General features: G+C 39.7%; 3 protein-coding genes across 5 annotated transcripts in view; 1 reads left to right on the top strand and 2 right to left on the bottom strand.

Annotated features, from left to right (window-relative positions):
* Nucleotides 1–26505, bottom strand: part of LOC123658013 (low molecular weight phosphotyrosine protein phosphatase-like) — a 479256-nt gene that overhangs the window by 164940 nt on the left and 287811 nt on the right. The window lies entirely within an intron of this gene.
* Nucleotides 365–9201, top strand: LOC123657920 (mitochondrial intermediate peptidase). The gene is made up of 12 exons (XM_045593409.1): nt 365–490; nt 569–828; nt 956–1207; nt 1853–2041; nt 2908–3046; nt 3121–3298; nt 3580–3743; nt 4573–4794; nt 5230–5343; nt 5421–5540; nt 6262–6444; nt 8226–9201. The coding sequence occupies exons 1-12, from the start codon at nt 365–367 to the stop codon at nt 8346–8348; spliced, it is 2070 nt and encodes a 689-aa protein (XP_045449365.1). The 3' UTR covers nt 8349–9201.
* LOC123657897 (cullin-4A) lies at nt 9610–25530 on the bottom strand. The gene is made up of 13 exons (XM_045593392.1): nt 25147–25530; nt 24925–25067; nt 23460–23680; nt 21728–21916; nt 20995–21141; nt 20635–20824; nt 19903–20095; nt 19489–19790; nt 19025–19246; nt 18363–18470; nt 11722–11892; nt 11186–11338; nt 9610–10649 (listed from the first exon to the last, which is right to left on the bottom strand). Exons 1-13 carry the CDS (start codon nt 25394–25396, stop codon nt 10554–10556), a joined length of 2385 nt encoding a protein of 794 aa, XP_045449348.1. The 5' UTR covers nt 25397–25530; the 3' UTR covers nt 9610–10553.

Here is a 26505-nt window from a genome sequence, read left to right as displayed (position 1 = left end):
TGAAAATGCTTTGATAAGATAAAACTTGTTTTGTTTTTATTGCAAATTTTCCACAATAATATGCATATGAAGTGAACGATTCTGTAACCTGTAAGCAAGAAGTAAAATGATAATGATAATGAAAGGTCTCCGACTAGCAGCCACAGATACATCGAGAAGGCTTATGATACTGTGACTGATATCCGAGACCTTAAAATTCGACTTTAAAGACATTGTCAGCAGATAAATACAGAAAAATGTACTATTGTGATGTTTGTTCTTTATATTTTATATTATTGCAGAAAATTTTCTGGCCAAGAATACTACGTAAGTACTGTACATTGTAATTTACGGATGAATATTTTCCAGGTTTATGTAAGACACCATGAAATTACTAAAGCCACTATGGGGTTTAGGAAGAAAGCATGTGAGCACATGGTCACCACTTGCCACGGCCTTCAACACCAGACCTACATCCAGACCTATCTTCGATTCTTTGAGAGAAAGAACTGTGAGAATCAACAATCTATGCAAAATATAAGTTTTGATCATTTGTATTAGTTAAATAATTTTGTAATGTTTTCCTTAGGGTCTCTTCAACAAACCTGAGCTCATTAGCTTTGAAGGATTTTATACACTAAAAGACCAAGCAATAGCAGCTACAGATCGGCTCATAGAAGAAGCCACGTCAAATCCTACGAGGCCTATGGTGGATATATTTGATGAGCTTTCAGATACACTATGCAAAGTTGCAGATTTAGCGGAATTTGTGCGAATAGCACACCCCCAGTCACATTTTGCAAGTGCAGCAGAAGAAGCTTGTATTAGTGTTAGTGGAGTTGTAGAAAAGTAGGTACACAATACAAGTAAAAGACAACTGTGTAAACGATAACTATAATGTTGTCAGTTAATGGAACTTAAAACAACAAACAAAACATTTGGTATGAAATATAATAATCTCGATTTTGATTTCCAGATTAAATACACACAAGGGTTTATATGAGGCTTTAAGAGATTCAGTGGAACGAAACACATGTGGAGATCGGCATCTTGCTGAACTGTTCTTGTTTGATTTTGAACAAAGTGGTATACAGCTACCAGATGGACCAAGACAGGAAGTTGTTGCTCTTAACGACTTAATCTTGCAAACTGGCCAGCAATTTATGGCAGGTGCAGCTAGGCCAAGGAGAGTCCCTAGATCTGCTGTACCTCAAAATGTTAGACAGTTGTAAGTCTACTTTATACTACTGAGATGTAGAATTAGCATTTATGAATTGTAGAATACTATGATAATATTTTGTATAACCCTTTATTATAGGTGTGTTCATCATCACGCAACAATAGATGTAATTTTAGGAGTTTTTAAGATTAACCAAGTTCAAGCAAATTGCAGCCTATCAAATATTGTTATTATAAATAAGATTTTAACATCTTGTGTTGCCATTAAAGTATGTTAGCCAGTTTATGAATTTATTATTATTATTATCACAACTATCTAAGTTAACTGACATTTAAAATCAAAGCTGTGATGGATCAGTTGGAACACAATTTTTATTCTGGGCACCAGATGGCTGCAGATGAAGCTTGGAGTAGTACTGTTTGCTTTGCTAACTATGCTTTCAGACGCTACACCTCTTTAAAATTAATTTTTATCTCTGAGTCAAAGAAAACATTACCTGATCCTATCGCAGTTCAGTGCTGGATATAGGCCTCCCCAAGTTCACCACAGATATCCCGGTTTTCCGCAACCCCCATCTAGCCTCCACCAGCAATCTTACGTAGGTCGTTGGCCCAGCAGGTCGGAGGGATGGGATAGGTGCTGGGTATTCCGACAGAGCTCCCATTCTTCTGTATCAGTGTGTCGGTGTGCCAGTTTCAGCGCGGAGGGCGACAGCGTACTGGTGAGCGGCGTGTACGCGGAGTGCGGCGAGGCGGCGGCGCGCGAGGCGGCCTACCGCCTGTACCTCGCGCCCGACGCGCGCCAAGAGCGCCTGCTGGCCGCCGCGCTGAGGGCTCGCAGCCGCCTCGCGCGCCTCTGCGGGTTCCAGTGCTACGCGGACAGGTGAGCTCTCCACGTCTCCCCACTACTACTCATCATTACAGCCTATACAGTCCACTGCTGGACATAGGCCTCCACAAGTTTACGTCAAAAATAACGTGAACTCATGTGTTTTGCCCATAGTCACCACGCTGGGCAGGCGGGTTGGTGACCGCAGTACTGGCTTTGTCGCACCGAAGACGCTGCTGCCCGTCTTCGGCCTGTGTATTTCAAAGCCAGCAGTTGGATGGTTATCCCGTCATCGGTCGGCTTCTTAAGTTCCAAGATGGTTGTGGAACCTTGTTATCCCTTAGTCGCCTCTTACGACACCCACAGGAAGAGACGGGGTGGCTAAATTCTTTAGTGCCGTAGCCACACAGCATACCACTACTACTCTGCCACGCTTATTTAAGAAATTGTTCATACTAAATATTTGGTATATTTGGTGTACTGTGTGGCTACGGTACTAAAGACTATAGCCACCCCCTCTCTTCCCGTGGGTGTCGTAAGATATAAGGAATAACACAGTTCCGCTACCACCTTGGAACTTAAAAAGTCGACCGGTGGCGTGATAACCATCCAACTACTGGCTTTGAAATACACAGGCCAAAGACGGGCAGCAGCGTCTTCGGTGCGACAAAGCCAGTACTGCGGTCACCAACCCGCCTGCCCAGCGTGGTGACTATGGACAAAACAAGTTCACGTTATTTTTGGCGTAAACTTGTGGAGGCCTATGTCCAGCAGTGGACTGTATAGGCTGTAATGATGAAATATTTGGTACTATAATATACCTATTTAGGCTAAATAATAAAATACATTAACATAACATTGCGCGTGCAAGTGTAAATGCATTAATTTTTTTTCACAAAATTATATATGTTTGTTTTTAGAGCCATTAAAGCAAGTACCATGGAAACAGCGACCAACGTTCGACAGTTTTTAGATATATTGTCTGACAATCTGTACGATCGCGCCAATATCGATTTCGAAGCAATGATGCGTATGAAGAAGAAAGAGACGCCATATCAGGTAAACCTAATACATAAAACATTAAATTTATTTTCCCATCTCTTTTTTATCATAATAATGAAATTTGTTTCCAGGATGCATTGATGTGTTGGGACACACCATATTACACGCATAAAGCGAAGACGCAGTTACTGAACGTAGCGACGTCAGACTTTAATCCGTACTTCTCCTTGGGTGCTTGCATGGAAGGCCTGAATATGCTGTGTCAGGAGTTATATGGAATCACTCTACAGCCGGAAGATATGTTGCCGGGTAAGTTAAAATAATGAAAGTTAGACATCAGCTGCCAGACAAATTTAAAGGTATATTTAAGATAATTTAAATCTGATTCTATTAAAGTTAATCTTTGCTATTAATATTGGTTCATCTCGTTTTTCAACTTCAACAAATTAATTCTTTCCTACTAGTAATTACCTGGTATTGTACTGCCTTACATCCTGAATAGACTCCGTAACGTCCTAATGAATTATTAAAATTAATCAAGCAGTTTTGCTCTATATGGTATAACGTTTATCACACTTGTCCATTGTCAGGCGAATCCTGGTCGCCAGATGTATACAAATTGGCGGTGATGCATGAAAGTGAGGGTTTGTTGGGCCACATCTACTGCGACCTGTACGAGCGGCCCGGCAAGCCGCACCAGGACTGCCACTTCACCATACAGGGCGGGAAGCTGCTTCCTGATGGCTCTTATCAAGTGAGTATTTATTGGTACTTCAAGATATTCTTCTATTTTTCTATATATCTGTTATTAAGCGTTTCCGAATTCTTGAACTAAATTAAGACATTGTATTTTTTATTATATTTTTTTTGACATATTTTTGCTTTTTTCTCCTCTTGCATATTTTCATGTTATTGTTACGAACACACACAGAAACTAGCGCCATCTAGCGGCAACCATTGAAACCACACAAAGTGGACCAAGCCCCGCCTACTGACCCCGCCTATCATGCCCCGCCCACTAACCACGCCCTCTGGCCCCGCCTACTCGGGCCCAGGCTCCGCCCAGTGGGACCCAGGCCCCGCTCGCTTGGACTCAGGCCCCGCCCACTTTGACTCAAGCCCCGCCCACTGGATCCGCCCACCTTACCACGCCCATCAGCGACACCGTAGCTTCTACAGACTCTCAAGTGGCTCTTCAATTAGGAAGTTTAATTAAATTAATAGAGCAACAAAAGGTTGAAGTTCGTAGTGCTTTGCAAGAATCACAAGAGCAAACAAGTTTAAAATTGCAAGAATTACAAGAGCAACAATTTATTCTTTCTAGTTGTACAATAGAAGAAGAAGAATTTTTTATTCTTTCTAGTTGTACAATAGAGTATTTATTCATTCATTTATTCAGATTAATTGCTTCCAATAGAGCAACTAGATAGACAATAGAGTATATTTGTATTCGTAAATTTTAAGTTACCAGAAATGTCAATTCTAACTGAGAAGTCTGTCGCTTACACCGACAGAATGTTTAGGTGTGATCGATAGAATAAACCTCGATAGTAACAGACACTAAAACAGGATTTTGCTTGTAGAACCCAATCGTAGTGGTGATGCTGTCTCTGAGCGGCGGGCACCGCTCGGGTCCGGCGCTGCTGGGCCCCGGCGCCGTCGACAACCTGTTCCACGAGATGGGCCACGCGCTGCACTCCATGCTGGCGCGCGCGCCGCACCAGCACGTGGCCGGCACGCGCTGCGCCACCGACCTCGCCGAGCTGCCCTCCGTGCTCATGGAGCACTTCGCCGCCTGCCCCAGCGTGAGTGTCTGCGGCATTGTAGTCGCACCGGCACTCGGCACTCGACACCAGCACGTGGCCGGCACGCGCTGCGCCACCGACCTCGCCGAGCTGCCCTCCGTGCTCATGGAGCACTTCGCCGCCTGCCCCAGCGTGAGTGTCTGCGGCATTGTAGTCGCACCGGCACTCGGCACTCGACACCAGCACGTGGCCGGCACGCGCTGCGCCACCGACCTCGCCGAGCTGCCCTCCGTGTACCAGTACAGCTTTTATCACGAGAAGAATTTTATGAATAAGTCCAATAATTTTATACAATTAACTGTTTGCCATCTTGGCTTTGTTGGAAAATCAATATTAGAGTACCAATTCGTCACCCCCTTACAATTTAATTCAGTTTCCCTTATATCTTTTTACCCAAGTTACTGTAATAATAGCTAATTATAATGTTCTCCGCAGGTCGTTCGTCGCTTCGCGCGCCACTTTCAGACTCGTGAGCCCATGCCTGAAGATATGTTGCATCGTCTTTGCGCGTCTAAACACCTCTTTGGTGCCAGTGAGATGCAACTACAGGTATGCCTAACTTTTTTATTCACTTTATCGCTATATGGCATAAATGCACAGGTATAAAGGTTTTGTTCCATTGTTAGGTGTTCTACTCAGCGCTAGATCAGCAGTATCACGGCGAACAGGCAGCGTGTGACGATTCCACGGATGTGCTTCGTCAGGTGCAAAAACGATACTACGGACTACCATATGTTGAAAATACGGTAAGTTAGTTTCAATTTAAGACAAAACTACTGATTGCCTCATCGTTTTTTTCATGATCATTTCAGCCTATTGCAGTCCACTGCTAGACATAGGCCTCCACAAGTTAACTAATTGTCTAGTAAACTATAATTCAACTAGTAGTGTTAATGGAACTGTACTTTTTAAAATAAGAATCTTAGAAAGCCTTAACGTTCTCCCCGAGTTTACAAAATTTCAATAAAAGGTTAACTTTATATTCAAAAAAGAGCTTTTTATGAATTTTTGTGTACTTTTAAACTTTCAATTGACAAAAAATAAACTGTGCTAAAATTGTTATTTCAATGAGACCTAATAATTTAATAATTTACTATATTTTATCAATCTGGATTCTTATTTGCTTTAAAGCTTTTGGTATGTCATTTATATAAATTAGAAAACGAACTGGACCCAATATCCTTCCTTGAGGAATTCTGAATTAATTGAGAAACACAACCCGTGTTGTAATTTTCCTCATTTACCGTTTCAGCTAATCCTATAATTTTTGAGCTATAAATAAGTGAAGTACCATTGTGATAGAATTTGTTCATAGGTTGTTTAACGACAACTTATGCAAGCTGTACTATTAAACTAATTTGTCTACGTTTTATTACAATGATTATTATAATTTCTGTAAAAAGTTTTGCTGTCCATATTTTGTTTTACATTTGTGCATGTTTATATAGTTATCTTTTATTTGTCGAGGCGTGGCAGCACCGCTTCAGCCACCTGATCGGCTACGGCGCGAAGTACTACTCGTACCTGATCTCGCGCGCGCTGGCCTGGAGCGTGTGGAGGCGCCACTTCGAGGCCGCGCCGCTGTCCCGCGCGGCGGGCGGCGCCCTGCGCGCGCGCCTGCTGCGCCACGGGGGCTCCGTGCCGCCGCAGGTCACTGCCCTCTATAGTTGTTACACGCCGCTGTCCCGCGCGGCGGGCGGCGCCCTGCGCGCGCGCCTGCTGCGCCACGGGGGCTCCGTGCCGCCGCAGGTCACTGCTCTCTATAGTTGTTACACGCCGCTGTCCCGCGCGGCGGGCGGCGCCCTGCGCGCGCGCCTGCTGCGCCACGGGGGCTCCGTGCCGCCGCAGGTCACTGCTCTCTATAGTTGTTACACGCCGCTGTCCCGCGCGGCGGGCGGCGCCCTGCGCGCGCGCCTGCTGCGCCACGGGGGCTCCGTGCCGCCGCAGGTCACTGCTCTCTATAGTTGTTACACGCCGCTGTCCCGCGCGGCGGGCGGCGCCCTGCGCGCGCGCCTGCTGCGCCACGGGGGCTCCGTGCCGCCGCAGGTCACTGCTCTCTATAGTTGTTACACGCCGCTGTCCCGCGCGGCGGGCGGCGCCCTGCGCGCGCGCCTGCTGCGCCACGGGGGCTCCGTGCCGCCGCAGGTCACTGCCCTCTATAGTTGTTACACGCCGCTGTCCCGCGCGGCGGGCGGCGCCCTGCGCGCGCGCCTGCTGCGCCACGGGGGCTCCGTGCCGCCGCAGGTCACTGCTCTCTATAGTTGTTACACGCCGCTGTCCCGCGCGGCGGGCGGCGCCCTGCGCGCGCGCCTGCTGCGCCACGGGGGCTCCGTGCCGCCGCAGGTCACTGCTCTCTATAGTTGTTACACGCCGCTGTCCCGCGCGGCGGGCGGCGCCCTGCGCGCGCGCCTGCTGCGCCACGGGGGCTCCGTGCCGCCGCAGGTCACTGCTCTCTATAGTTGTTACACGCCGCTGTCCCGCGCGGCGGGCGGCGCCCTGCGCGCGCGCCTGCTGCGCCACGGGGGCTCCGTGCCGCCGCAGGTCACTGCTCTCTATAGTTGTTACACGCCGCTGTCCCGCGCGGCGGGCGGCGCCCTGCGCGCGCGCCTGCTGCGCCACGGGGGCTCCGTGCCGCCGCAGGTCACTGCTCTCTATAGTTGTTACACGCCGCTGTCCCGCGCGGCGGGCGGCGCCCTGCGCGCGCGCCTGCTGCGCCACGGGGGCTCCGTGCCGCCGCAGGTCACTGCTCTCTATAGTTGTTACACGCCGCTGTCCCGCGCGGCGGGCGGCGCCCTGCGCGCGCGCCTGCTGCGCCACGGGGGCTCCGTGCCGCCGCAGGTCACTGCTCTCTATAGTTGTTACACGCCGCTGTCCCGCGCGGCGGGCGGCGCCCTGCGCGCGCGCCTGCTGCGCCACGGGGGCTCCGTGCCGCCGCAGGTCACTGCCCTCTATAGTTGTTACACGCCGCTGTCCCGCGCGGCGGGCGGCGCCCTGCGCGCGCGCCTGCTGCACCACGGGGGCTCCGTGCCGCCGCAGGTCACTGCTCTCTATAGTTGTTATACACGATTTGCCCATTAGCGCATTTTGAAGTGGGTTGTGGATTCGATTCCCGTCTGAGTATAATATTGTTTTTTTTTTATGTATGTAATATTTCTACTTCAGTTAACTGCGACATATTAAACAAACATTAAGTTGGTTACCGTAGGAGCAGACGACCGCGTGTGTGTATGTAATACGGTATTTATTTATGTTTATAATCTATGGGTACGAATATTGAGGGCTGACCTTTATCCTGCGTAGAACTTAAATTTGGGTCTTTTTGTCGCACCGAAGACGCTGCTGCCCGTCTTCAGTTATTATTTAAGAATAAAAGCATTACAAATATGAATATTTTAATCATGTACCTACTTAAAAATGAATATTTGTTACAGATCCTTCTCCGTGACTATCTAGATACAGAGATTACTCCCAACACCTTAGCAATGGCGCTCACCGAAGAATTGGATTATCACAAGGACCACCTCGACACAGTGTTCAAAATCACAGACAAATGAGTTAATAACATATCAAGTAACAGTATTGTAGTAAAATATAGGACAGCTAATAAACGCAGCTAGGTGCAGAGAGACATAGGATTTGTCTGGAAAAAACATCAACAAGACACTCGAACACAGAAGAGACAAAACATGAACTGACATACTTTTAATAAAAACCTTTTGATCTAACGAGCTATTTCGTAATCTTGATGCTATTTGCTCAAAATTATTTATATAATTTTTAAAAATAGGTTTATGTTAGACATATTAGTTTTGAAATATAAAGTAAGAAAAAACAAAATGTCTATTCTGGAAAAAATACATTAAAAATGTAATTAATATTCATTATTGCTTTATTCATGTGTTCGCCCTTTTTATACTTGGTGGTATACCACCAGATGGCATCTACAGATACGGAATTTAGCATTTAACTTTTAGCTATTCTTTTAATATAACTTTATTGCCCTTGTATATTAATGCTGTACTTATTCTTTGTGAATAGCGTTGGTAATCTGTAAATGATAATCATTGGAAAGATCAACTTTGAAATCAGTATAGGGCAGTACTAGGTAGGATATGAATTAAAGTAAATAAGAAACGAACTTTTAACATTATCTAAATTTATATGTTTATGCTCGTTTCAGCATTTTCATGCATCTTGGCAAATGCTCAATTTACATTGGTCAGGAACTTTTTGAAACTGGTATCAAGCTAATTTGCTGCCGGTTTATAATTGTTAGTTTTTATGAGAATTATATCACAGCTGTCAATAAAAATTTCCCGTTATATTAAAACTTCCATACAATTGCAAGAGAAATGTGGTTTTATAATATATATTTAACAATTCTACTTAACGTTAAAAATAACTTTCTTTAAAAGAAACTTAGTTTTCTTATTTCTAGTCTACTTGTTTTTATGCATAGAAATATATATAGTTGTAATGTTGATATTATTCCACAAAACTGCCCTCTCTAACAATCGCTGCAGTAAATCAGTCTTCCCTAGGTCCTGTGAATAAATGTTGTTTTTTTAATTAATATTAATTGTAAATAAAGTGATCTGCTATTTAAATAAAGATCTTTATTATAAGTAAATCGATTTGTAGGAACGAATTTTTTTTTTTTTTTTTAATATAAGTTAATTATTTTTGAACGCCTTTGCAAAATATTTGAATTGATTCATTATAACTATTTTTCATTGAAAATTTTAATACTAATTTTAGAGTATTACTCTAATTTCTGTGAACATTCTTATAGAAATGGAAAATAAAACAAATTCGGAAAATTATAAATAGTTTTTATTGGTGATCCCTCCTGATAGTAACACACCCAATACAGTTCATAGTTTTCTTGTGTATCAACTGGAGGTCACAAAGCGAAATTATATTACATACAAAATGTACAAACTTAAGTGGCGTGTGAAGTGACAATAATGATATTACAACACAACCTACACGCTGCATAATAGTTATTCAGTGTTCAGGCAGTCAGGAGGGTCATCGTCTAATATCACACATGCCGCTAGTGTGGGTAGTTTTAGTCGTTTCAGTTAGACCATTGTAGTGCTTACACTCAGAAAAGTTTTCTGCCCTTAATTTTTCTTTATTTAACTATACTATAAATTTTATTTCATATACATACTTCATAGAATCACTGTCAGTTTGCGTGTTTTATTACTAAAAAAAAAGCAGAAATCTGATAAAAATGTAAGTTTATTGTTTTCTAATGTTTACGCGAATTTCACTCATTACAATGAAACAACTTTTTGTGGTCTTCCAGCAGTAATCCCGTCACCATGTTTGCTGTAGTGTCCGAAACGCCAGGCTCTAAAAATTTTTATAAACTGCGATAAAATCCGAAAAAGTTGTTTCATTGTAAAAATGAAAGTTTAGTACAGGAGTGTATGATATGGTGTAATAAGTAAACTTCTCACGCATTCAGATATTAAGATAAATATAATTAACGTTATATTTATTACTTTATTATACGTTTTCTACTATTATCACTTCGTATGTACACAAGTTGAAACTCTTAAATGTAATTCAAACATTCCAAGCGGAGTTACTTCTATTTAAATCACTAAGCCCGAGGTAAAGTATAAGTTGGGAAGAAAAACGAAAATTCGGACATGAACCCATGTAATTGTCCAATAAAAGCGACGACTTGGTATGGATGGTGTTGATGTATGTTCGTAGGGGAGGGGTCTTGGTCGTTTGGGGAATAACTACGCGACGTAGTTGTACTGGTTGGGGTTGTCTTTATCGCGCTCCATGTAGTCTCTGTCGATTAGTGATTCTATCCGCTTCTTTAAGTCGGCCGGCTGGAAATATAAAAAAAATATTGTTACTTTAATAACTATTTATGTGTTCAATATGTTGTTTATTGACGAACAATTAGAGGATAAGCTGAGTCTAGATATGACTATATCTAGATTAGAGAGATAAATAAATAAAAACTTCACAATCAACGGCCCCAGTAGGATTTTCGTCTGTGTCAGGGGTCCGAAACACACACAAGCCCAACCACTTGGACCACGACAAATACCTATACAAGTTTTTGTCACAAGTGGGTCAGCTAGTCGTTAATAGTCAAATTAACAAAGAATGAGCCTAATTTGTTTGACTATTAGTTCGAAATTCAAATGCGTAATTATTATGGAAGTTAGTTCTAAATTTAAATTTGCAAGTTATATGACTTTCAGTTCGAAATTCAAATGAGCCGATATGCAGTTAAAAGTGTTTGAACTACCTTCAATTGTCTCAAGTCTATAGCAATTAGTTCGAAATTCAAATGCGCATATAGGCAGTTACTCTTGTTGAACTTCCCTTAATAACCTCAAGTTTAACATAACTATACCTTGACGGGGAACTTGAGTTGGTTATAAAGCTCAGAGATGAGCAGGTTGTGTGAGAGTGCTTTGCGCATCTTCATAACTCGAACGATAGCCGCGTCGATTTGATATTGACGGTCTTGGAATACACGCTCTTCTGTCGCCTTTTGCTCTTCACTCTGGGAAAAGGCATTTAAATAGGTATCACTATAGCATCTCTTTAGGAGATAGTGGAATTTGCTTAGTTTTTTATTTTCAAAGGATAAAAAGTGAAGTTAAAACAAGTAAAAGAAAAAAATAAACAAATAAAAAAAATTGTGACAGTATAAGAAGTGGGCTTCAGCACCTATTTTTTTTTTTTTGATAGAATAAACAGAATGTCGAAACTGTATTCCAGGAGTCTGACTAAAATGGGCTAAAATACACTGCCCAAATACCAGCAATATTTAAAAAATAGTCAATTGGAAGCTTTTTTAATTTTATTTTAATTTCAGTTTCCCGACTAAAATGAAGTGGTTAAACAGTAGCGATTACAGAGAGGGCGTATGGGAGGTGCACTCACGGTCTCCTTCATCTGTATCTGGTTGATCTTGATGCGGAACAGCTTGTTGGTGAAGTCGGCGTGGAAGGCGAAGTGGTCGTCGTCGCGCACGTCGCGGCCGCGCGGCGCCTTCAGCAGCACGCGCGCCTTGCCGCACGCCAGCGACTGCAGCGTGCGCCGCAGCTCGCCCTCCTGCGGCAGCCTCGTCACTATATATACATGTTTTTAACACCCTACCCCCCGTGGTCCATGTACGGAGGATTTTTTTTAATCATTTATTTATTCACTCCTTTTAACAAAACAATTTACAGACTCTGCTCTTTGGTCGAGTGACAATTACAAGTGTTTTCGTTGTTGCGTAAAGTTTTGCTTATTTTTCTAGTTTTTGTGTATAGTTTTACTGTGTGTATAGTCTTATTTGTTTGTTTTTGTCGTGTATATTGTAAGCGTAAGTATATTTAAGTAATTAATTATGGATTCCGAACCCCCTGACCCTGGTGGAGGTTCCTGTAATTTCTCCCAAACAATGGAAATAGATGAAACTAATAATAGAAAAAGAATTAATAGCGATGCTAATTTATCCCAACCTAAAAGACCCACTAATAATTTTCATCAAACACCATCCATTCAATTGAATTATGTCACGCCGGAATTTCAAAATGAAAAGAGGTTATACTCGACCGAGGATATTGCCCCTTTCATTGTCCATGTTTCCAAAACAGAAACTAATCCCAATAGTGGAGCTATTCTGCGGCCTATTCAATTCGGTCAGTTTTTACACAAAAATAAAGTAACTAATATTGTGATCGACGGCATAAAGCGTATTGGGCGTAATCGCGTATCGATTGAATTCAAAACGTCACAGCAGGCTAATTCCTTTTTAGATTTAACAGTTCTTACTAGCTCTGGATATACTGCATCTATTCCCAGTTACAGCGTATCTCGCATGGGCATCATCCGTGCAGTACCTGTTGAATGGTCCATGGAAGAACTAGTAACGAATTTACAAGTTCCCTCTGGTTATCGGGGAGTGGTCAAGGCCCGGAGACTAAGTCGAAAATCGATTAATGAACATAATTCTCCTGTATGGATTCCAACACAGTCTGTAGTCCTCACATTTACTGGACAGAAACTCCCTCCCCATGTTTATTGTTATTTTACCTCTTTACCTGTAGAAACCTATGTGTTACCCACTATCCAGTGCAACAAATGTTGTAGATTTGGGCACGTTAAAGCACAGTGCAGGTCAAGTCCAAGATGTTTCAAATGTGCTCAGATGCATGAAGGAGAAACTTGTACAGTAGAAACACCAACCTGTCTATTTTGCTCTGGTACTCACAATGCAAACAATACATCTTGCCCAGAGCATTCCCGACAAAAGGCGATCAAATTAGTAATGTCTCAAGAGAGTATTTCATATTTAGAAGCTTCAGCCAGATTTCCCCAAGTAAGAAGCCTTAAGCCCTTTTGCAGACACTGTTAGATCCTCTCCTAACAACAATATTATGTCAACATCTCCCAATTCTAACCATTCTAAAAGCATATCTTACAAAAAAACTACATTCACCGCTCGCCGGCCAATCCCCACTGCTATTCCAGGATATGACCAACTAGCTCATCGGGATATTGTGAGGGAACCTATCTCACAGACTCTTAATGGATGTGCCTTGACACAGGAAACTTTATCTCCAAATGATAACCTAATAGAACAACTCGCCAACATTCTTATTAATATTATCTCCCGGTTTAGTGACACCGGACTACCGAACAAAACTCTCACCAGCTTGACTCAGCTAACTACTCTATTGTCCAATAATGGAAAGCAAGCTGATCCAGTGGAATAGCCGTAGTATTAGAAATAAAAAACATGACCTTATTCACTTAATTAATATTTTCAACCCATCAATTCTAGCTATCCAGGAAACATGGTTAATACCTGGCTTTCGCTTCAGAGTTCCCGGTTATGCATGTTTCCGGGATGACAGAAATGATGGCCATGGTGGAGCTGCTTTATTTGTCTCCAATAAATGTATATATTGTCATGTCCCTCTACCTGTACATAGTGAACATATAAATGTCGTGGCTGTCCGCTCTTCTAATATTACTTTTGTGTCAGTATATCTCCCTAGTCCCACTTCTTCAGCTTTATCCGAATTTTCATCTATTATATCTTCACTCCCTGCTCCCCTTATAATATTAGGTGATTTCAATATTCATCACACCTCATGGGGATCATATTTTAATGACAATATGTCCCCACTACTACTGGATCTAATAGATAGCAATAACCTGGTAATACTTAATAATGGTTCTCCTACCCGACGTGTCTCCCCCCTACAGAATCCGAGGAGTGCAGTTGATCTGTCACTGTGTTCCCCTTCAATATCTCCTTCACTCTCTTGGGCAGTATTACCCAGCAGTTTTGGTAGTGATCATTTCCCAATAACCATCTCGATAACCTATTCCTCCAGATTAAATGTTATTACCGGCCGGCCCAGATTCAAATATAAAGTGGCAAAGGCAGATTGGTCTAAATTTGCATTAACCACCGATAATGAAGTTAGTCATATTCCGCCAATCACCTGTGAGAATGTTCACTCTCAATATACTCATTTTAAAAATGTGTTTATACGTTCTGCAGATACATCAATCCCTTTAAAAACTACTGAAAATCATAGACGACTGTCTCCTCCGTGGTGGGATGCAGAATGCACTACTATGTGTAGACTCCGTAAGTCTGCTGAACGGTCATATTCATCATCCATGACTATGGAAAATTTTCTTAATTATAAAAAGGTGGCAGCGGATGCGACTAGACTATTTGCTCAGAAAAAGAAACTTGCGTGGTCACGCTTTTGTGAAAGTCTGTCCCCGGATTCCCATTCCTCTTTGGTCTGGAATAATATCAGAAAATTTAGGGGGGCATACTTTGTATGTGATTCTCAACAGTCTAATGATACATCTGTGTGGATAAATGCTTTTGCACAAAAGTTAGCACCTTTATCTGCCCCAACCTTTGAGGAATGTATTACTCATATTTTTGCGTCCCTTCAACCAACAGACTACTTCGATTCGCCGTTCTCTATGGAGGAGCTTCAGTTAGTGCTACATGTTCTTCAAGACTCCTCTCCAGGGTTAGATGGGATTCCCTATTCTTTTATTTTCAGAAGCGGTCCAGCAACTCAAAGTGTATGCCTAAATTTTATGAATGCCATTTACCAATCTGAGGTCCCTCCTGAAGAATGGCGTACTCAAATTATTTTGCCCATTTTAAAACACGGAAAACATAGCTTAGACCCCAATGGATACCGCCCAATAGCTCTCTCGGCTACTTTAGCAAAAATTCTAGAGCACATGATTAAAAATAGACTGGAATGGTTAATGGAGAGTAAAGGCGTTATATCTAAAACTCAGTTCGGATTTCGAAAAGGTTATAGCACCACCGACAGTTTAGGAACTTTTATAACCGACATACGCATTGCTTTTTCGAAGAATGAATCAGTGGTAGGATTGTTCCTTGATATATCATCTGCATATGATAACGTGCTTCTTCCGATACTCAGGCAGAAAATGCTCCAGCTGAGTGTTCCAGTGAAGATGACTAATTTTATTTTCAACTATCTTTCTTCTCGCTCTCTTATTATCTGTTCTCAAAATTCTTTTCTACCCCCTAGGTTAGTATGGAAAGGATTACCCCAAGGCTCTGTGCTAAGCCCTCTCCTCTATAGTATTTATACATATGACTTAGACCTTTCCATTAATTGCTTTTGCAATGTTCTCCAATATGCAGATGATATAGCAATGTACATTTCTTCTAAGAATATTTCAGATTGTTCCGCTCGCATGAACTCTGCCGTTAATTATTTAAATGATTGGCTGGATAGACATGGCCTATCCATTTCAACGGAAAAAAGTACAGTGGTGGTTTTCTCGCGCTCTAGATCCATCCAGAATATTAGTATTTACAATAATCTTCAGGTTTTTCCAATGAGGAATTGTGTTAAGTTCTTGGGGGTTTATCTTGACTCTAAGATGAACGGTACTCATCACATCAACCATATCACTCAAAAATGTGAGAAGAGTATAAACATTCTTCGCGCCCTCTCTGGTGTATGGTGGGGCTCTCACCCATATACCCAGAAACTCCTATACAATTCTCTAGTTCGTAGTCACTTAGATTACGGATCGTTTCTCCTTGAGCCATGCAGTAGAACCTATCTGAAATCGCTAGATAAAATTCAAACAAAAGCTCTTCGTATTGTTGTAGGTGCTATGAGGTCATCGCCCATAAATGCTCTTCAAGTTGAGTGTGTTGACCCACCACTTCAACTTAGAAGGCAATATTTATCTGATAGGTTTGTATACAAAATTTTTCAATCTACTTCCCACCCACTTATTGACAAACTTCATTATCTGTCACAGTTAGTTTCTTCCTCAAATTATTGGATGCACAAAAATCTTCCATGTCTTGTGATCAGCTATCGAAAAATCGCTCGCCTACCTTGTCCCATCTTTCAATGTCGACTTAATCCTCTATTTGAGACGCCTTTTAAATCTCTTGTATTCTCTCCGAATATAATATTAAATTTTCCAATAGGGTAATAAGGGTTCCATTCTTTCCAACTATCAGTTTCTACAAATCATTAATGAGCACTTTAGAGATTGGCTGCTTATTTTTACAGACGCTTCCAAATTGAATGAGCATAGTTGCGTGGGTGTAGCAGTGTGGATTCCGAGGGTTAATGTGATTTTGAATTTCAAGCTCCCAGCTATTTCATCGGTTTTTTCAGGAGAATCACTAGCTATCCTAGAAGCTCTCTCATTTATTGAATCCCACCAATTAGATAAATCCATTATTCTCTCGGATTCCAGAAGCTCTCTGGAGGCAATTGTTTCTTACCAATTTCACTCAAGAAATAAGTTCCCAATAATATTAAAAATAAGGCAGTTACTTTTTGATTGTCATTCTAAAAATATTCAAGTAGCGCTGGCATGGATTCCAGGCCATAGTGGAATAGCTGGTAATGAGAGTGCGGATGCCTATGCTAGAGAACTAGGGACCACTCTATTTGTGAGTGTGGTTTGGATGAAGGCACATTGGATCACATTTTCTTCTCTTGCCCAAAAAACCGTTCTTTATTCGACTATCTACCTCCATCTATTCCCCGTCCTATCGATTTTAAATCTATTCTGTCGCATGTAAATACTCCCTTAGTAGATATTTTAAGTACATTTATTTTAGATAACAATATTAAAATGTGATGTTTTTTTTCTAACATACTAACATTGGTTGTGTTTGTTTTTTTTTAGAGGAATAAGTGGTGTGAAGCAAACCGTACATAACCTTGTAGTATCACAACGCTAATCTTACGAGCAGAGTCTTCAAAGTAATTGATGGAAAACACTCTGACTTTGGCAATTCCTATGGGAGTCCAATTATAAAAGAAGAAGAAGAAGAAACAATTTACAGCACGTTAAGTATTCACATTTTAAACAGAAACATATACAAGTTAACGTTGGTAGCCATAATAGTATAGACTGTGATACAGCTGCCTGCGTCTTCTACTGTGAGATATAAGACATAGCATACATTACGTACATAACAGGTGTAAATCTACTTGAGGAATATTATAAAAATAGTAACAATATTGTCTTTCTTTTTTGGGGGGTAATAAAGTGTGTGCGGTTATGCTCATTTTTACTTCATATCTATGTGAGAGTGTGTATGAGTATGAGTATGAGTATGAGTGTGAGTATGAGTGTGTGTGTGTGTGTGTGTGTGTGTGTGTGTGTGTTTTTGTGTGTGATTAACACCTATAGAAATAAATAAAGTTGGAGTGTCTGTTTGTAATATTAAAATAACCGATTTTTACTAATTACATATGGAAGTATATATGGTACATATACCAAAATAACATTTTTTAAAATTTTTGTGTCTGTTTGTTCCGGCTAATCTCTGAAACAGCTGGGCCAATTTTGACGGGCCTTTCACTGGCATATAGCTGGTATAATAATATAATTACATCATACATCATTTCAAACTATCACAATCCACTGCTGGACATAGGCCTCCACAAGTACACGCCAAAAATAGCGTAAACTCATGTGTTTTGCCCATAGTAACGACGTTGGGTAGGCGGGATGGTGACCGCATGGCTGGCTGTCAAACCGCAGACGTCTTCGGCCTATGTATTTGAAAGCCAGCAACTGGATGGTTGTCCCGCCATCGGTCGGCTTTTTAAGTTCCAAAGTGGAAGTGAAACTGTGTTATGAACACCCATAACAAGATGGTGGAAGGGGATGGTTATATTCTTTACTGCCATAACCACACAGCAAAATTGTATTAAATTTGCATATAATACAGCGTCGCTTAATCCACAGATCTTTACTATTAATATAATCCTGCACTGAATAATAATAATCTTTAGCTGTTAATTTCTTTGAATGCACCCGACACCAGGGAAGTACCTCAACCTTACAGAAAGTTAGAAGAATAGTACTGCTCTCAAGTTGTATTGTGTTGCTATGGTAAGGTAGCCTGAGCATCTGGGGATCAGCAACGCGCTTGCGATGCTGGTAGGCGTCCACAGGCTACGGTTGACGTAGAAAATCGTCAGTCACTGATGGACTTGGACAACTTGTCGATAATTTTTTTATTTTACCTCTATATTTGTAGCAGTCTTTATTTCTTCAAAGGAGAGATTGTCCCCATCATTGAACAGTAGTAGGACGAGGGCTTGAAACAGTGATACCTGTAGTTCTTTGTTACCCTGAAATTGGAGACATAAAGCTTAATGTGGATTAATTTAATTTATAAGGTTTAATATAATTAATAGATCTATTAAACTATCATTAAATGGTGTGAAATAGCTAGCACCGCTTCATCTTGCATAGTGCGTCAGAAGTTTTTCTTTCACATATCACTAATTTTTGTAGTACATAGTGGGAGACTTGAGTTGATTGTATTCCTTTTATAATATAGATTACAAAGTATTTGGGGCTCCTTTGGTGTTGTTTAAAGTATCATCAGCAATATTTGTATAATGGCTGAGCTTTTTTATGTACATTCATACAGAATCTCGGTCATGCCCTCACTGTTGAGTTCACCACACTGCCACAGTTTGACTACATTGGCGCAACGGTCAGAGCACTGGCTTGTGGTTATAGCGATCGCAGATTCGATCCCCACATATTCGGTCATACAGATGTTTGCCGTGCTCTCGGCGTGGTCTAGCACAAAGCTTGTGTATCGTGTTTCCGGACCCTAAGTAGTAAATCGCTCTGAGGGTTGAGCGCGGGTCGTCCTCCAGCGAACAGCACGCACCTGGGCGAAGTGCGCCCGCAGCACGCAGTGGCCGAGCGTGGCCTGCCACTGCAGCTTGCGGCCCGAGTGCTTGGCCAGGTAGAACTTGGCGAAGTGCTCCTGGTGGCGCGTCAGCTCGGCCGGCAGCCGCACCTCGGCGGGCGGGTAGGTCGGCCAGAAGCCCATCGTCAGGATGTACACGGACAGGTCCAGGCCGCCGCCCTCGCCCGTGGCGGCCAGGTGCTGTCAACGAAACGTCATGTTCACACTGGCTCCAGGTCTTAGAGCTAAGGCGCTGTTAGTGTTGCAGGTGTCTATAATTCAGTATTCGCTTACCATCAGGTGGGCCGTAAGCCTTTTGCGAACCTAGTCATATAAAAAAAGATATTTTCAGGTTCACGCTCAACTGCAACGCCAATTTTGTAGTTAGTTTTTACTTATGAAAAATAAATTAAAAACAACAAAAAAATATTTTTATACTTTACCTGTTTGTATGTAATATTGATATCTTTAGACAATTCCATATCCTTGAACATGCCCTCTAGTTTACAAGTAAAACCGCCTCCACATTCCTGTTTCAATTTACTGAGCATTGATTTCTCAGCATCTACAGAGGCAGATTTGCCAACCAGCAATCTTTTGGCTAAATCTTTTTTATAGAATGCTTCGAATACATCTTTGCCGTGTATGAAACGGAATAGAACCATGATCTTGTCTAATAGCCTTTCTAATTCTTCCTCTGTGGCTTCCTTGTTACCGGCTCTCAGTTTAAGATCCACAAATTTAGCTGAAATAAAAGGAAATAGTAATACACTATACAAATAAAAACATTTTACTACATTTTTCCTTTTCAATGTAAAAATTTTCTATACAAAGCATATTTATATTGTATGTCTTACCAATCAATTCCGCGGGTTTGTTCTGCCGTTGATTTATGAAGTACTCGAAGGCTTCTCTCATGGAGTATAGGAACCTGTCATTACGTTGAAAGCAGGTGTTGACTACATTGTCTAACTGTTCCTTGAACTCCAATAGTTCGCCTACCATTGTCTTGTCCCTTTCTGGCTCGATTACTATTGTACGACCTTTTTTCTAAAAATATTTTGTAATAATTTAAATGAGAAAGAAGTGTCATAAAACTATACTAATTCTAGATCAACCTCCTTTTTTATTTTATTTTTATAAATTGCCTTTAGTTGGTAATGTAAATGGCTATGTACAACATAATAAAGATAATTGATTGTTTGATTAGACTGATTTCCTGATAGACGATTCTTTTACGGTGTAAAATTTTTCTCTGATAGTGTACAATAAAGAGTATTTGTATTTGTATTTTCAAAAGATAATTAGAATTGGTGTATTGGGCAATCTCTGTATTAATTCTACTTCTATGGGAGTCCTATAAACATAAATGTTGCTGAAGGAAGGTAATTTCAGTCTAAGGTTTGCGGTAACAATGAAGCCTACAGATTGGACGAAATAATGTACCCTAATGTGGTTATATCAAAATGTGTTTCCTTTATTCTAAGCAAACTCCTATTTATGTTGTATAATATATTAAGATCTGTAAGATCAATCTGAAGGAGACAAATATGGATAACATAGATTATAATAATGTAAGCCTTAAATACCTTGATATATGCATTGAAATGGTTGCAGAGCTCATTCAGCCCTAGCTCCTTGACTCGACTAAACAGGTTGTACAGTGTGGTGAGGTCATGCAGCCGAGGTCCATCCATCAGAGACTCCAGACCTTTACTCAGGATACCAGTCAAGTGTTCACTTAGTAGTTGTCGCTCGATTGTGTGGATTAGTTGCCATCTGGAGAATGGAATATGACATATTTAATATAATTTCAATAGATAATATAGACGGTAATTTAAATTTATTTTATAGTATATTATATATTTTGTAGTTAAATGTAATGTTTTAAGCATATTATTTACTTGACCTAGCTTGATTTTGAAAAAAAATTTACATTTTTAACTTACTTAGTGCAGGGATCTAGGTAATGTAGTAAGCGTTCATTCTCTTCCCTAAGTCTTTTCTCAACGTGAGCTAAGTATTGAGGTACGGCCAGTTCTCTCATTAGCCGCTGACCCTCGGCAGCATATAGCCTTTCCGTTGCTTGTAGAAATCTGAAAGAAATTTAACACGTCTTTTTGAAGTTAAATAAAATTAAATAATAACCATGTTGTTAATATACAAATTATAGGTGACTAGTAATTAAGCAAGAAATAGGCTTCCCAATCTGTTTCAAGTCACCAGATCAATTAATTAAGCATTTTGACACTCAAAATTATAGGTTTAAAAGCTCATTGCAATAGTATGAGCATGACATTAAGACATTTTATTATATCTTAAAATAGAAAAACCTAAAATGCCAACTTATGGCTTAGTATTCCTTAAAGGCCCAGTACATTTATCAAAGTCTCTCAGAAGGAGTCCCACTCACAATTCTTGATATATATTAAATTTGTGTAAGTTCACAGAACATAAGTCTAATAGATAAATATGTACTACTAGCTGTGCCCTGTGGTTTCACAAGCGTTAGTTAGACAAAAAAACCATACTAAAATATTGTATATATATAGCCTTCCTCGATAAATAGACCATCCAACAGAAAAAGAATTTTTCAATTCAAACAGGAGAGCAGAAACTACTTTCTTGAGTTATACAATACGTACTATTAGGCTTCAGAATATAAATATAAATGTTGCATACTTGTGTTCGAATGCATCTTGGTATATCTGCAGATCGGACAACATTCTCAACAAACTCTTTAGTAGTGATATATCCACGGCATCTCCACAACGTTCTCGTTCAATCAAAAGTAGTAAGCCGTCGACTGTACGAGTTTGTATAAGTGTGTTCATTGCTATGTGGTGACGGAATAAGTCGAGACCCATGTCCCTATAACAACAAATATTTACTTCTCTTATTATATGCACTGCTATAATTTTTTGTTATGGTAGCAAGAATAAAATATAACATATAAGTGTTTTGTTAAATTTGAATTATGTTCAAAGATACTCAATACAACAAGATGAATGAATTTTTAAAATTTTATACTTGGTGAAAATGGAACAGAGACAAAATTCAGATTCAATTGGATGCAAATCATTGCTTCAGTATATATATATATATATAGTTCAGGCATAAATACTGTTACAATTGAAAATAAACAAAATATTACATTTGAATTTAGAATCTGTCATTTTTATATGAATGTTCATTGTGTTTTATCATTTACGGGCCGATATATTTTAAAATATTTTATGATGTGATGGAGTGGCGTGATAAAGAGAAACGAATCGGTGTGATTGCATTCTACAAAGGAGATTCCGTACTTAATACAATTTTTGAAACTCTCCATACGCTTGGTATTAGTAAAACGTTTGTGTTCCAGGCTATTGATAGGTACAATGAAACCTCCTCTGTTTGTGGTAGAAAAAGATCTAGCCATCCACGTAGTGTTCGTACGAAAAAGGGTATCAAAACAATAAGGGAAAGAATTCACAGAAATCCTTTCCAAAAGCAAAAGATTTATCTCTGGAGATGAAGATAGCACCTAGAAACATGTCGCGTATTTTACAAGATGACTTAGGACTTGCACCCTATGAGAGACGTGGTCATTTCTTAACTAATAATTTAAAAAATAATAGGTTGGTAAAATCAAAATAACTACTTAAGCCATACGTAAAGGAACGTCACAGAAGAACTTTGTTTACGGATGAGAAATTTTTTTTTACAATTGAACAATTTTAACGAACAAAATGACCATATTTATCTTGAAAGCTCTAAGGAAGCTTCCCAATTAATCAACAGAGTACAACGTGGGCATTATCCAACTTCAGTAATAGTTTGGGGGGGGGGTGTTAGATATGAAGGAGTGACTGAGCTATATTTTTGTGAAAAAGGTCGGTACAAGTGTATCAAGATACCATTCTTGAGAAGGTAGTTAAGCGCCTTAACAACACCATGTTCAGTAACCAAGAACGGTCCTTTCAGCAAAACTCGACACCGGGTCTTAAAGCTCGATCTTTAGAAACCAACTTTGCAGACTTCATCAGACCTGAAGACTGGCCATCATCTAGTCCCGATCTTAGTCTGCTGGATTATGTTTTATGGTCAGTTTTAGAGAGTATGGCTTGCTCTAAATGCCATGATAATTTGAAATCCCTAAAACAATCCATACGATTGGCAGTGAAGAATTTTCCTATGGAAAAAGTGCATGTTTCTATTGATAACTGGCCTCAACGTTTAAAGGCTTGAATTGAAGCCAATGGAGACCACTTCGAATAAGCATTATATATTTTTAATGGTTTAATATTAATGTATTAAACTAACACACTGTAATAGTAATAAATGTTAAGTGCAATAGAAAAAATGTCTTTTCTTTGTAACAATATTGAAAGCAAGACTATGTTATTATTATAGTTATATTAATTCTCACCATATTGAATGTATGCTAGGGTTCTGTAAGACATATGTGCGGTCTAGGTAGAGAAAAATGCTACGTATCATGATCATCTGACGGCAGTGTGCTCTCCAGCAGTCATCCATTCGTTTTAGGAACACTTGTCGGTCCATACTCTCAGAAAGGAATTGCTCAATATTGGACTTGACGTGTGCCTCCACTAGGTTTGTCAGATTGACGTATAATTGTGAAGCCATCTGAAAAACGATTTAGTTATCGGAATGGTCGGATTATAATACTAATTAATTAGGAAATATTTCTTGGTTAGGCATTTTCTTAATTGACTGTAATAATGCTAATATTTGTTTACTGGTAATGTGGTGTTTTTATAACCTACATATAACCTTTCTTGATAAAGTTATGAAGTACTTTGATATTACTAAAACTATTTAAAATAGGATATTTACTATGTTTTTTATTTTTATCTTGCGGAGCAATATTTCAACATTATATACTGTCTTATTCACGAGACTGCAGTCAATTAGTAATGAAAATAACCATGTTAATTTAAAATCTTATATAATTTTGTAAGGATTTAATAATGTCTAATTATTAATACATTTTCCAGTTTTTGATAATTAAACACATTTACTATGTTATAAATATTGGTTATCTTTTAAGTATGGTTTACATTATACATAATTTTAACATGAGTTTACGCCATTTTTGGCACAAATTTGTGGAGGCCTATATCCAGCAGTGGACTGCGATAGGGTGAAATGATGCGTTTGCTAAAAATATGTACAGTATGAAGGTAAGCCTGTAGCGATATATGATTTTTTCCAAAGATAATTTGTTAGATTTAGAAGGCTGCATTTAAAACATTAAAATATTTTTTTTTTATTCCTTTTTTTCTTGAAAGATTTTATCATATTTCCTTTTATACAGTTTGGCATTGAGAGCATCAAATCTAAACCAAATCTGACAATGTTAAAGCAATGCCAAATACAAGATCATGAGTGGTATGTGCTTTTTTATATACTTAAAAAATTTGGGTCATACATAACTATTTATTAAAAAATTATAGTTATTAGCAAGTACATCTTGGGTACCACGGAAAGATGCAGTCTGAGCAAGAATGCACTTACTAAGAAAAACCTGTTCAATCTTATTCAAAGGTACCCAAGTTTGTATCATGAAACTCATATGAATATTTGTGTGCGTGTATAGCAAATATATATATTAAAAAGTAGATATTAATATTTACTAACATTTATTCTAAAATAACGTGTGAAAGTCGTGGAACAGAGCATGAGTGCACTTCCCGCAGCACCGGAGTTTAGGTAGAGTCAGAAATACCAAAAAGTTAACCTCACATAAATTAGAAGCCGGTTATGTACATAATAGCCCTAATTTTATATGATACTTATTTTCATTGAACTAGTAAGAATAATAAATATTTTTCAATTAGCAACCTATAACGAAGTTTTCATTTATTTACCTTATGGCTACACATATTTTCAACTGCTTGATATAATTCTTCTAAGGAATAGGCAATCGCCTTTGAGGTTTGAATAGCTATAACGGCCTCCCGGAGTTTGCTCCATGTCGTTTCTTGATAGTTTTCAGGAAGGTTCGGTTTACCTGAAAAAATAGTCGCATTCATTACCAGGTGTCACGGAGGTTATGACATGGTCATACTATAAATCAATCGTAAACACACTTTTAAAGTTTTTTATAACTAGCTTTTTTGTGGCAGCCCCGGGTTTGTTCATCGACGACGACGTCGTCTTTACAGTACCGTTAGAGCTAGGATTCAGCATTGAGAAGTTTGATTTCTTTTCGTTTGCACTCATATCGTCTAATTTAACTTTTTTATTGCACTGGTCGTTGCTAGCACTTGAATGTAAACGTTTTTTACATTGATTACCACCCTCCTCGACCAAAACAGAAGTTTTAGATGCACCCGACATAGAAAAGCATGATATGGCCGCGGCCACAATATAAAATAATATAATTAACGCTAATTAATTACTAAATACAAATAAAAATAGATGCAGTCAATATTCACTCCGATTACCACCATTACGATGTGTATTTTATTTTTACGATTATAGAGGGCGCTAATCGTAAACCAATATACTCTTGTCATATTAGATTTTTTTTTGTCTTGACTTGGATTCTTACATTTTGAGTTTTTAATTTCAAATACTTTATTATTAACTTACCACAATTTTCCAATTACAACACTAAAGCGCATCGTGTGGCACAATGCTCAACATTGAATGTTTTAACTATAGCAACGCTTTTTTTTCAGGTATCGCAGGGTAACCCGTTTACGGGTGATATCCAGGATCCACTTGGGGGTGCAATACCGACCAAACCCCTGCGGGTGCCTTCAGCCACTTTAATTGGAGGGTCCTAGATCTGCAGGCAACAAGACCCCTCCAGCGACAGGCTGGCTGGAAATTTAGCAGGTAGGCTCCTTATAGATCGTAGACATTCGCTAAGAACGGATTTTACGAAATTCGACGCCTAAGGGGGTAAAACAGGGGTTGGTAGTTTGTATGAAAGTCCTATGTTTTTGAAGTAAGAGACTTGAAATTTGAACAAAACTAAACTGAATAAAGAACAAAAAAGAAAAGAACAGAACAGAACAGAATAGAATAGAACAGAATTGAAAAGAATTGAACAGAACAGAATAGAACAGAATAGAACAGCATAAAACAGAATAGAACAAAACAGAATAGAACAGAACAGAATAGAACAGAAAAAGAACAGAACAGAATAGAACAGAATAAGAACAGAACAGAATAGAACAGAATAAGAACAGAATAGAATAGAACAGAATAAGGACAGAACAGAATAGAACAGAACAGAACAGAATAGAATAAGAACAGAACAGAAATCTCCGAAACTATAACACCTACAAACTTGAAATTTAGCAGGTAGGCTCCTTATAGATCGTAGACATTCGCTAAGAACGGATTTTACGAAATTTGACCCCTAAAGGGGTAAAACAGGGGTTGGTAGTTTGTATCAAAGTCCTATGCTTTTGAAGTAAGAGACTTGAAATTTGAAC

This window comes from Melitaea cinxia, chromosome 1 (assembly GCF_905220565.1).
Source record: "Melitaea cinxia chromosome 1, ilMelCinx1.1, whole genome shotgun sequence".
Classification (NCBI taxonomy): domain Eukaryota; kingdom Metazoa; phylum Arthropoda; class Insecta; order Lepidoptera; family Nymphalidae; genus Melitaea; species Melitaea cinxia.
This window is presented reverse-complemented; position numbering and strand designations above follow the sequence as displayed.

Coding starts and splice junctions, on each gene's coding strand:
- LOC123657897 (XM_045593392.1), bottom strand. CDS start 25,396: ATGTCGGGTGCATCTAAAACTTCTGTTTTGGTCGAGGAGGGTGGTAAT. Junction 25,068..25,146: donor AGTTATAAAAAACTTTAAAA/GTGTGTTTACGA, acceptor CTATTTTTTCAG/GTAAACCGAACCTTCCTGAA. Junction 19,791..19,902: donor CAAACCCGCGGAATTGATTG/GTAAGACATACA, acceptor CTTTTATTTCAG/CTAAATTTGTGGATCTTAAA.
- LOC123657920 (XM_045593409.1), top strand. CDS start 365: ATGAAATTACTAAAGCCACTATGGGGTTTAGGAAGAAAGCATGTGAGC. Junction 3,047..3,120: donor AGAAAGAGACGCCATATCAG/GTAAACCTAATA, acceptor ATTTGTTTCCAG/GATGCATTGATGTGTTGGGA. Junction 4,795..5,229: donor ACTTCGCCGCCTGCCCCAGC/GTGAGTGTCTGC, acceptor TGTTCTCCGCAG/GTCGTTCGTCGCTTCGCGCG.